Below are 12185 nucleotides of genomic sequence, written 5' to 3' on the forward strand. Positions count from 1 at the left end.
CTCCTGTATGAGACTGGAAATTGTACATAGAGGCAAGTCATGCTCAGAATTGCATTTTAGGGAGCAATGAAGAAATTACCTTTTTTATATATATATATATATTTTATTGATTTTTTACAGAGAGGAAGGGAGAGAGATAGAGAGTTAGAAACATCGATGAGAGAGAAACATCGATCAGCCGCCTCCTGCACATCTCCTACTGGGGATGTGCCCGCAGCCCAGGTACATGCCCTTGACCGGAATCGAACCTGGGACCCTTCAGTCCGCAGGCCGACGCTCTATCCACTGAGCCAAACCGGTTTCGGCAAGAAATTACCTTTGAGTGGGGGGTGAGACAGGGAGTCAGTTCACCTGTTATAATTGTCAAAGTGAGAGAAGGAAAAAAAAAAAGCCTGAACTAAGGAGAAGCAGGAAAGGAGAATAGGCCACAACTGAACAGATTTAAGAGCCAGGATAATCAGGATTCAGTAATCTATTGGAAGGGTGATAAAGAAATGGTAACTCTCAAATCCTGTGGGTTTGGACACTAGGCTCTAATGTGATAAGTAGAGTTTCCAAGTCCAAGCCACTTTCCCAACATGGTAGGGTGGATAAGGAGTTCCTGTCCCCACTGATATCCAAATGCAGGCAGTCCTAGGTGAATACCCCTCCCACTTATTTTTATTGTCATTCTTTATTCATGTTGGGCCATTTCAAGGGAAGAAAGAAAAGCAAAATTGTGATTCGTTCAGTGAGCCAGAATTTACTAAGTGCCTGCCATTCTGTCAGAAGAATGAAGCTGGGAGTGGCAATGGGTCTCTGAAGGGAAGTATATACTCTGAGAGTTTGTTTTATGTGGCAAAATGAGCATCTACTGGCTGTTAAAACTGCTATGTGGTCTGACTGTGTGTTGTTGTTGTTTCCTGACTCCGTATTTTATGGGAAATACATGATTCTTACTCTTTCGTTTTTAAGGGAAAAGCTGGTAAACTATTAACCTCAAACTGGGCTATACTGCAGTTAAAAATCAGACTGAACACAACAAAAATTGGGGGGGTTGCTTACAGCAGCAATTTTCAACTGGTATGCCACAAGAGTTTTTATTTTTTATTTTTTTAATGAATTTTGGAGAGGTTTTTGTTTTATTCTCCTAATAAGTTTTTTGTTGTTGTTGATTTTAGAGAGAAAGGAAAGGAGAGAGAGAGAAACATTAATGTGAGAGAGAAACCAGTTGCCTCCTGCATGCCACCCACCTGGGATCAAGCTCACAATCTAGGCATGTGCCCTGACTGGAATCAAACTGATAACCTTTCTGGTCACACCGGCCAGGGCCATGAATGCTCATAAAAGCATTTTTCAGGATAGTCAAAAGGTAGAAATAACACAAATGTCCATCAACCGATGAATAGGTAAATAAAATGTGCTCTATTCATACAATGGAATATTACTTGGTAATAAAAAGGAATGAGTACTGATACATGCTACAACATGTATGAACCCCAAAAACAAGCTAAGTGAAAGAAGCTAGTCATAAAGGACTATATATTTTGAGATTCCATTCATATAAAATGTCTAGAATAGGCAAACCCATAGATACAGAAATAACATGGTGATTGCTTAGGATTTGGGTAACTGGGGGAAATGGGTAAAGGATTTCTTTGGAAAGGATTAAAATGTAAAATTGTGGTGATGGTGGAAAGAATCTGTGAATATACTCAAAACTTGTACACTTTAAATTGGTTACTTTGTGAATTATATGTTAAAGTTGTTATTTAAAAACAAGAAGTATTGTAGGCAAAGGAATACAGTCCTGCTCTCAAATAATTTAATATCATAGCAGAGACGGACATAAACATTTTGAGACATGCATGAAAGATTATGTGAGCACACAGAGTAGGGCAAATGAGCCCAACTAAAGAATTTGGAGATGTTTTCCTTTGGTGGGAAATAATGCCTGAGCTGAATCTTGAAGGAAAAACAAATTATCAAGGTGAAGTGAGGTAGGACACAGACTAGCAAAGACACAAGTTTGTGCTTAATATAGGAATTGGGAGAAGTACTAGGAGAAATCTGGCCTTTTTTCCTTTCTTTTAAAGCAACAATTTTATTTTTTTTCCCATCACCATTTATCCCCCATACAGCCTGTTCCACTTCCACCCAGCAATCTGGTATTTCTAATCTGCAAATACAAGGAGGAGAGTGCTGAGCCCAAGTAGCTTGGATAACAAACAGTAAGAAAAGAACAATGCATAAGTGAACTGTGAGTTATAGCTTAAAATTCAAAGGTGGACTCTTTTACTAAGGAGGTGACAGCTGAACTGGGTCTTGAGTCAAAGATCTTAGCGAGACAGAAGCAAAGAGATGATAAAGAACTCATATTCAGAGTACAGTAATTCCCTCCAACCAGAGTATAATGTCAGGACATGAGAACAACAACAAAAAGAGTAGATCTGAGCTCTCGGGTCCTCATTTCCAAGATGACCAAGAAAAGAAGGAATAACAGTTGTTCCAAAAAAGGCCGAGGCCATGTGCAGCCTATTCGTTGCACCAACTGCACCAGATGCATGCCCAAGGACAAGTTCATTAAGAAGTTTGTCATTCGAAACATAGTTGAGGCCCCCGCTGTTAGGGACATCTCTGAAGCAAGTGTCTTCGATGCCTATGTGCTTCCCAAGCTGTATGTGAAACTACATCACTGTGTGAGCTGTGCCATTCACAGCAAGGTAGTCAAGAATTGTTCTCAGGAAGCCCAGAAGGACCGAACACCCGCACCCCAATTTAGACCTGCAGGTGCTGCCCCACAACCTCCACCAAAGCCCATGAAAGGAACTAATTCCTTAAGGAGTGAAGAAAAGTTCTCGCGGGGGGGTGGGGGGGGGATAATGGAAATTGTACTTAAAGAAAAAAAGAGTAGATCTGAGATTATGGAGGTACTTATGTAATAACATAAAATCCATGCCCATGTACTTTCCATCCATTATCTCATTTAATCCTTGCAAGGAAATGGAAATCTAGGAAAATAAAGTAACTTGCTTAAACTTCACACTGTCCTAATCCAACTTCACACTTGTCCTGCTCCTTAACAGACCAACTCCTTTGAATTTCATTTCATCAGTATGAAAAGCCATAAGAAAGTTTTTTAGCAATTGCCACTTTATTTCTTCTCTGTCTTCTCCTTCTAACGGCCTCCGTTTTCTCTTTTGGGAGAGCAGAAGGGAAAATGGAGAGGGGACTTTAGCTCCAGAAAGCGTTTCTGATCATCCTCCCTCTTCAGAATGGCCAGTCTCATCTGAATCGCAGGCCCTCTCTTGCATTTAGGGGCTTCAACACTATGATCGCTCTGCTATTTACATAAGACTGTTCTTTTAAAGCTGCAAGAGCTTATTTTGTGTTTTTAACCTTATGTAAAGCAAGTACTAGTAGCATCCTTATTTACAAATACCGAGAAGGAAGTTCAGAGAGACCAAATGATTAACTAGGTAAATCACAACTCTGGGCGGCGATTTCTTTTCCTGTAATGCGGTTGTTGAAGTACACATTTCTTTGCAACAACAAAATATCATTCTGGACCTGCTCAGAGTTGGCAAGCAATTCAGAAGCAAAATTAGTTTAACTCAGACGTATCTCTACTAGATCATTGTGGGAAATTGCGCTCCCCAGGGCAGCCGAGGTGGAGTGCGTGCAGTTGCGGAACGGATTTTGAGAGCGGTGGGGACGCGTTTTTAGAACGGACCGGAAAAAGGAAGTGTGTTACACCAGCCAGATGACCCATTCCCGCTGCTGCGGGCGCGGCGCGGGGTCCGTGTTGTTCCGGCTGCTCCCGGGGGGCCTAAGCCCTTGGTTCACCGGTGGCAGGTGAAGGCGACCGCAGGCTCCTGACCTGCTTGATCCGGCGGCGACCGGACTGGCTGATGACTTTGGCCGCTGCCCTTTCTCTGTTCTTGCTGACCTTGGCCCAGGGTCGGAGCCAATGGCGGCGTGGGCCACTGTCTATCTGAGCAGGACCGCTGCACCATGCTTGCGGGCTCTAGGCCCTGGAGCCCAGGCGGCTCTTCCGTGCGTCTCCGCAGGCTCTCAGCCCCATCCCCCGGGCTGTGGCCCCGCTCGGGGCCGGACGCTGCACCTCACCACCGCAGCCCGCGCTGGGCACAACAAGTGGTCCAAAGTCCGACATATCAAGGGTCCCAAGGACACTGAAAGGAGTCGCATCTTCTCCAAGCTTACTTTGAGCATCCGCCTAGCGGTTAAAGGTGAGAACCTGACCGTCACCCACGGCTGGCCCTACTGCCCTCTCCGTGCCCAAGGCCTCATTTGCCTAGTTTGCCCGGGAGCTGGGCCAGGGCCTATCCCCATCCTCGGCCCTTCATTTTCCTAAAGACAGAGTAAATTAAAAACTTTTCTAAAATATTTCTCCTCCATATTCCTTACAAACACTGGATAAAGTATTCTAAACTGAGAACAAAGTGGTGACTTGCCACTCTTCTGGGTAATGATGGAGTATAGGTCTGGAAATTATTAGATGCGATGACTTTACTCATTCTTTTCTATCTCAGAAGGAGGCCCCAAACCTGAGCTCAACAGCAACCTGGCCCACATCTTAGAGGTGTGTCGCAACAAGCACATGCCCAAGTCAACGATTGAGGCAGCGCTGAAAACGGAGGTGTGTCCTCGATTTGACATTCTTGTTATTGATCAGAGCCTTGACAGGATCCATGTCTGAAAGGCCACCAGCCTCTCCTTAAATTATCAGAGAGAAGGGTAGCACTGTAGTTGACACCTTCAATCCAGAGCCTTTTGGTGTCTCTCCTTGGCCATTGGTTATGGGAGCACAATCAGGAATAGGATGGATAGACAGTGTACAGAGTCATAGAACCTAGGACTGCTCAGCTGAGTTGTGAGGAGATGGGGTAGAAAGAGTGAGCACAGGGTGGGGAAAGTTCTGATGTTAGACTGAGGAAGGATTTGTTTTTCTGATATTTACGCAAAAGGAGAAAAGCCAGTAGAAAGAGGGAGAGTTCAGATGACAGTGAGAAAGCCCAGGTGAGAGGGCCTCTTCCTCTGGACAAGTGGGAAGGATCTGAAGAAGTAATAATCATCTTAATAGCTAATAGCTGAGTGTTTACTGCAGGCCAGGCACTTTGATAAGAAAATGGAATGCATTATTTCACTGAGTCCTCAGAAAGGTTAGGTGACTTGACCAAGTCACACAGAATTGACAGAACTGAAAACAGACAGACTCCAGAAGCTTGCTCTATCACAAATATTGCCTTCATGTTGGCCTGGTGTAGATAAGGTGGTAGAGTCAGGGGATTTTTTTCCCTACCTGGTGGTGGTTTATTTCCTTTGTGCAAGAGGAAGGGAGAAGTTATCAGTTGAGAGTTCCTGGGAAGGCAGCAGGCAGGGTGCTTGAAGAAAGTGGCAAGGATTGGATGCATGGGCAGAGTGGCATGGGAGATCCAGATGAGATGAGTCATTATAGTTTTTGATCAGTTGTTTGAAATTTGGAGGCCATGCTATTTTCAGTGGCTCTTGTGAAAAGGCACAGGTATGCAACTTTGTGTAGCGGTGCTCAGCAGCCCAGGGGTGGGAGCACAGGTGGATCTCATAAGGGATTGGGTGAAGGAGGTTGAGTTTTGGTTGGAGTTACAAGGGTGGGTAGGTGTGAAATTCTGCTGGGGAGAAGAGGAATCAAAGCTGGGACATGGCTACTTGATTGTTCAGGGACCAGAGAAACAGACCCCTTTCCAGGTAAGAGGTAGTACTTCTAATTACCTTAAATGTTGGTCCCATAGGCCTCCTCTGGGGGGGGAGTGGGGGGGGACACACAAAAATAAACACTTGAGAGCTTAGGCTCAAGCCCAAAGAGCCTATTTATGGAGTCAACTGTACGGGTGGTACCTGTGGTTCTGGGGAGGGAATTGAGAAACAGGAAAATGTGCTTATGTTGTTTTTTTGCAGAAAACCAAGGACATTTATTTGTTGTATGAGGGTCGAGGCCCTGGTGGCTCTTCTCTGCTCATTGAGGCATTATCTAACAGTGGCCCCAAGTGCCATTCGGACATCAAACATATCCTGAACAAGAATGGGTAGGTGTGTGGGGAAAGTGAAGGAGCCTTTAGGTTCTAATTCTGTGCAAGGAAAGTACTGTCCTCTCTGGTACTGGTTCAGATTTTATACATTCTTCATCCTCAGCAGAATCTAAATGGGCTAATTTAGTCTTCCTTAATGTGTTCTGTACTAGGTAGGATCCAAAAGACTTGTTCCTAACTGTAGAAGGAGCTCGTTATCCCATCTCATCTATAGCCTTATAATGTCCACATCTTAAAATGTACCATCAGGAATGGAATCTAAATGGCATAGGAACTGATGAGCAAAGTCTTTGCATCCTCTAAACTTAAGACAGGGCAGAAAAGAGAGGGTGGGGATCTATTTGGATTATTCCCTTGCCCAGTGGTGGCTGCATCTTCTTTAGGAAGAGAGCTGCTCCATGTCTGTATATGCTCCAGAGGCGAGGTGGGCGAGAGACATGCAGTGCAGTGTGCAAGCTGAGCGTCTAAAGGCATTTGTTCTGGCCCATTTTCTTTATCAGGGGAATGATGGCTGAAGGAGCTCGCCACTCCTTTGATAAAAAAGGAGTGATTGTGATTGGAGTGAAGGACAAAGAGAAGAAAGAAGTGAACCTAGAGCGTGCCCTGGAGCTGGCGATTGAAGCAGGAGCTGAGGATGTTAATGAAACTGAAGACGAAGAGGAACAACATATTTTTAAAGTAAGTACGAAGCCTTCGTGTTTGGTGGCCTTCCAGAGGACCCTAGGAGGTGCATTAAGGCATGCCTCGCTCAGTTTCTTCTTTCCTGCCCCTGGGGTACAGGTGAGATAAAAGACTTCACACATTGCACATTTATTACGGGAATACTGGGTAGGACTTACTCTACCCAGGACTGTGAGAAGGATTCAGAACAATTGAAAATGACATCTCTGCCAGTGAAGAGCTTAAGCCGAGAGATATATTATAGCAGTTCCATTCAGGTTTTGTGACGTTCTGTCTAGCTTTGTCCTGTTATCTCCTGGCTCCTCATCTCTTGACTTTGCTTTGTCCCTAGTTTATTTGTGATGCCTCCTCACTGCATCAAGTGAGGAAGAAGCTGGACTCCCTGGGCTTGTGTCCTGTGTCCTGTGCGCAAGAATTCATCCCCAACACAAAGGTGCGGCTGGCTGACCCGGACCTGGAACAGGCCGCCCACCTCATCCAGGCTCTTGGCAACCATGAGGACGTGATCCAGGTCTATGACAACATTGAGTAACCAGACTGTATGTGCCCTCCAGCTCCTTCCTAGGCAACTGGCAGCTTGTTCTGGAGCACAGGCTTCTACAGTGTCCTCTAGACTGAAGTAGGTCTGCAGCCTAGCAGGTTCAAAGGCCTAAGATCTACGGCTTTGTGGGCACAGGAACCCCATGCTTCTCTGGGGCCTCTTTGTCAGCTCCGCTGGTGTCTCAGAGCCATCCTGGATGAGTCTCCCCATTCCCTCCTGGATGCAGAGTGGGGCTAGTCATCTGGTCAGACTGTGATCTCAGGAAGTTGGCCCTTCTGGGGATGGTAGGTGCTGTGAGGGCCCATATACTCTTAAATAAGAGTGATGGATCTGTGTTGCTGCATTGTTGTGTATGGCTCTTGAGTTTTCCTGGGTTTGTGTCCAGCTGTTAGGACCCTCCTGACTACCTTTCAAGTCTATAAGCCTAGTTCCACTACTCCAATCCCAGGACTGTTGTTTATGTTTGTTTTGTTTTGTGGTGTGTTTTGTTTTTTTTTATTGACTATAGGAATGTAACTCTCTCCAGACACTCTATGTTCTAATGCTGGTCTAATGGCCTAAACCTGTCATTCATTCATGCAACTGATGTTTATCAAACACCTACTATGTACCAGGAACTATACTTATGAAGAGCACTAGCTGTTCAATTGGTACCCTGTGTTAGATCCTACTCTAAGACATAGGACCTCAGGGGGAGCTGTCCTAGGCCAGTGCAAGCTGCTGCACATGCATTCTTATTCTCTTTGTGTGCCAGGGAGCTGAAGGCTCTGGCTCAATAGGAAATCAAGTGCCAATGATAAGAGACTCCTGCTTTGCCTGGGCCCCTGTGGGCTCTGAGATTTGTTAGAGTGGACCAGTCAGCAGATTAGGTTACTCTCAGAAAAGGCCATACCAAGCTGGTTTAGAAAGCTGCTTGGTCCCCAGAATGCCCAACCCTAGCTCCTCTTCATCCCTAGTGCCAGATGGTGAGGTACTGGGAACAGGAGAGGAAATGAGAACAGAAGGCTGAATCAAAAGCCTGGCCAGGTGGGAAATAGGGCCCTTGGTGCTTTTTGCTTCTAACAGTCACTTCTGGGTTTAGAGAGGCCAAGAGTGTCAACCACCTGTTCTGGAGCCCATCAGCATGTCAGGCCTGGACTGGCTTTTGGATCCCTGCTATTCAGCTACTTATAATTGTTTAAGCCAGTCTGAGCTCAGAGCAATTTTCATGAAGAAGTCTCAGGTAAAGGAGGATGGAAAAGAACTAAAACGAAATTAGTTATAGATGATAACTTCAGCTTCTAGGAAAAACAGATTACTAATTCTTTGATGACTTAAGCATCTGAAGAGTGAAGGCTTGGGAAAGGAAAACCAATGAAATAATCCATGATCATGCCAAAGTATATGCTCTTATACCTCCTTTCATTATCATCGTACTACCTGGGATTCTTTAGTTTTTAAAAGATAACTTATCTAAATATCTGAATAGCATATCATTAAAATAGGGCAACTTAAAAGTTTAAGTGCTACTTCATAAATTATAATACATTTTATTTATTTGATATTCACAACAAACCTAGGAAGTAGTTAGGCCAAGTATTTTATGTTCAAATGACCTCATACCAAGCAGGTAAGAACAGGTCTAATACTACATCTTGTATTAATAGACCTTAATTTATAAAATAGCTGTTTTGTAAATGTTGAGTATAAACTTGGAGGAATGTGATCATTTCTGAATTAAGGAAGAGAATTTGCTACTTATGTGGAATAGTGCTTTAATAGATAGGATTTGTTAATAGGGATTCTTTAACCAATTTTCTTACATCAAGGCATACTAGATGGCTCTGCACTGACCCCTGGTGGTGCCTTAGCCTTTCCTGCAGTTAATATGGAAAAGGCAGAAATAAAACCTTACTTGAACTTGTTCTGCCTCTAGATCTGGTGAAAAGACCCTTACCTATATAGGGTAGTTAAATAACTACTTAACTGAATAGTTAAAGATTGTATGGGTTATTCTGCCACTAGCTATTATTCCTCAAAGAATATGTCAGAGTAAATATTTACAATATAATGTTAAATGGAAAACAAAGATGCAAAACTATATTGTATGGCCCAAATTTAAAATATGTATCAAACCATAAAAATGTCTTTTTTAAAAAGACTAAAAGGAATTGTACCAAAATGTCAAAACTGGTTATCTCTGGATGATAATGTTATAACTGAGTTTTATTTTCTATAATCATGTATTACTTTCATCAGGGGAAACATTAAAAAAAAAAGAAGAAGAAAACTAGTCACAATATTGTCCAACTAGGAGGACAGCATGTGAGGGGATGGGAGTCAGGCATACCTTAAAGTCAAAAGAATGGGCTCTGGTCCTGGCCTGCCCTTGCCTTATCTTTGGTCACTGCCTTAGCAACATAAAATTATTTAGCACCTTAGAGCTGGCTTGGGTTCATTTTCAGACGTCCTTTCAGTGGGTTGGAGGTATCTGTGATAGGCTCTATCCATTGCTTTGACTCTTAAAAGAAGCGTTCATGTGATATGTAACTGCCCCCACCCTCTGCCAGAGGCCCTGGCTGAATGGAACAGGAACAGTGAAGGCTCTGCCTCCAGCCCACTATGACAATTCAGCCATGTGGTTGAGTTACTTTCTTTTCTGTCTCTGAAACATAGCATAGCAGTCAATAAAACATCAAACTCTAAGAGATCCCAACTTGAGACTTTTATTTGAATCCTTGGAGACTGCTTTGGAGACATTCTATAAAGAGAAATGAATCAGTAGTTTTGACAAAACAGAGTGTTATGAGAGATACCACACTGGTCTTGGCAAATCACTTTTTCTATTCTGTCTCCAGACAGTGAATGGGATAGCAATTTTTTCTCTCTCCTTTTTTTCTCTTTCTGTTGTCACTGCCAGAAAGGTAACATTTACTGTTTTTTAAGAAGCCAACCCTTATTGAAATATATAACAATAGAAGTCCCATCTAATCCCATTGCCTGCAATATAACTACCATTTATCTATATTATTCTACTCATTGGAACTAATCTGCTGGGGAACAAATTCTGACTGTCACTTGCTAGAAACCTTGGATGAGAACTTAACCTTTCTGCAGCTATTTCTTCAACTGTAAAATGGGGATAATAGTACCTATTTCATAGAGTTGTTTTGAGAATTAAGTTAGCATACATGGTGGAGCAAAAGTAGGTTTACAGTTGTGAGTATATGAAAAACAATTTATTCTTTTATTTATTTATTTTTAAATATATTTTTATTGATTTCAGAGAGGAAGGGAGAGGGAGATAGAGATAGAAACATCAATGATGAGAGAGAATCATCAATCAATTGCCTCCTGCACGACCCCTACTGGGGATTGAGCCCGCAACCTGAGCATGTGCCCTTGACTGGAATCGAACCCGGGACCCTCCAGTCTGCAGGCCAACGCTCTATCCACTGAGCCAAACCAGCTAGGGCTCTTTTATTATTTATTAATTGTATTATTTTTCCATATGAACAACTATAAATCTACTTCTGCCTCACCGTGTATGTTAAGGGAGAGTGGAGAAGAGTATTTGAAACAGAAAATAGCACATGGTTTAGAGGCAAGAGTCACACTTGAGGAACTGCCAGTGGTTCTGTGGTGAGAAGTAGAATATCAATGGTGGGGTTGGTGGAGGTGGGAAATGGGAAAACCTGTGGCTAGAGAAGGAATGGCCTGGGTCCTAAAGGGCCTCTTTAGCTATATTCACATATTCAATTTAACCTACTGGCAATGGGAAACTAGTTTTTAAGCAGAACATGTCAGATCAGGTGTCTGTTTTAAAAAGATCACTCTTTAATGTGAGCACGCTAAATAATCCAAGTAAGTGATTTTAGTGGTTTGAACTAGGGTGGTGCTGCTGGGGATGGGAGAGGAATAGACCGACTGGGGACATAGTCAAGATTAGCTAGCTTTGGGGGAAGGGAATAGAGAAGAAGAGCTCTCCAAGGTAGATAACTCAAAGGCATCCAACTTGGGGAACTGAAGATGGACAGAAGAAATGGGGAGGAAACTAGGGAGGAAAATAATGAATTTCATTTGGGCGTGGAGAATTTGAGGTGCCTGTGGGATACTCAAGGGGCGATGGCTCTGGAGCTCAGAAGAAAGTCCAGTGTGGTGACTGCAGCGTGGAAATGGTTGAAATGGCTGGTTAAGGGACAGACGATGGAAACGAAGCCCTCAAAGAAAGTAATTTCTAGAAAGGTAGAAGTCAGAAGGTTCTTTTCAGCTAGAGATGTATTAAGTAGTTGTATGCTGTTCTCCGCTACATAAGAGGCTCTATTCTAACTGCTGGTGATAGAGCAATGAGAAGAACAAAATCCCTGATCCTACATAGCTTATGTTCATCGTAGTTGGAGAAAAGACAGATAAGTAAATACATAATTCGGGCACTATGAACAAAAATAACACAATATGAAGCTCCAGGATGATGGAGGGGAGAGAGGCTATTTTGGATGAGGTGGTTAGGAATTCGTTAAGAGTTGACATTTGAGCAGCGACCTGAATGAAAAGCAGGAATTAGCCATGGGACATCCTGGGGAAGAGTGTATCAGGCAGACCAAATGCCAAGGACCTGAGGTGAAAGGGCCTGAGCCTGGTAGGTTCAAACTCTGGTGAGAAGGCCATTGTGGCTAGAGGGCAATGATCAAGGGAGAGTGGTAGAGATGAGTTAGGAGGATGATGGGGGCCAACTCCTGTTGGACCTGGAAGGCCATGACAGAGTTTGTGGTTTTTTTAAATTAATTAATTTATTTTTGTTAATCCAAACCCGAGGATAGTTTTCCATTGATTTTTAGAGAGAGTGGAAGGGAGGGCAAAGACAGAGAGAGAAACATTGATGTGAGAGAGACACACCAATTGGTTGCCCCCCGAAC

At 43.4% G+C, this 12185-nt stretch overlaps 2 protein-coding genes across 2 annotated transcripts; both read left to right on the forward strand.

The window, feature by feature from the left end:
• Positions 1-2456: 2456 nt before the first annotated feature.
• On the forward strand, positions 2457-3079 carry LOC308531853 (small ribosomal subunit protein eS26-like; the record flags this gene model as incomplete). The annotated part of the gene is made up of 2 exons (XM_081108948.1): positions 2457-2847; positions 3066-3079. The coding sequence occupies 2 exons, from the start codon at positions 2457-2459 to the stop codon at positions 3077-3079; spliced, it is 405 nt and encodes a 134-aa protein (XP_080965074.1).
• Positions 3080-3708: 629 nt separating this feature from the next.
• On the forward strand, positions 3709-9538 carry TACO1 (translational activator of cytochrome c oxidase I). The gene is made up of 5 exons (XM_081109082.1): positions 3709-4229; positions 4533-4639; positions 5938-6065; positions 6569-6746; positions 7081-9538. Exons 1-5 carry the CDS (start codon positions 3950-3952, stop codon positions 7279-7281), a joined length of 894 nt encoding a protein of 297 aa, XP_080965208.1. The 5' UTR covers positions 3709-3949; the 3' UTR covers positions 7282-9538.
• The last annotated feature ends 2647 nt before the right edge of the window (positions 9539-12185 follow it).

Source organism: Myotis nattereri (genome assembly GCF_964212035.1).
Source record: "Myotis nattereri genome assembly, chromosome: 16".
Classification (NCBI taxonomy): Eukaryota; Metazoa; Chordata; class Mammalia; order Chiroptera; family Vespertilionidae; genus Myotis; species Myotis nattereri.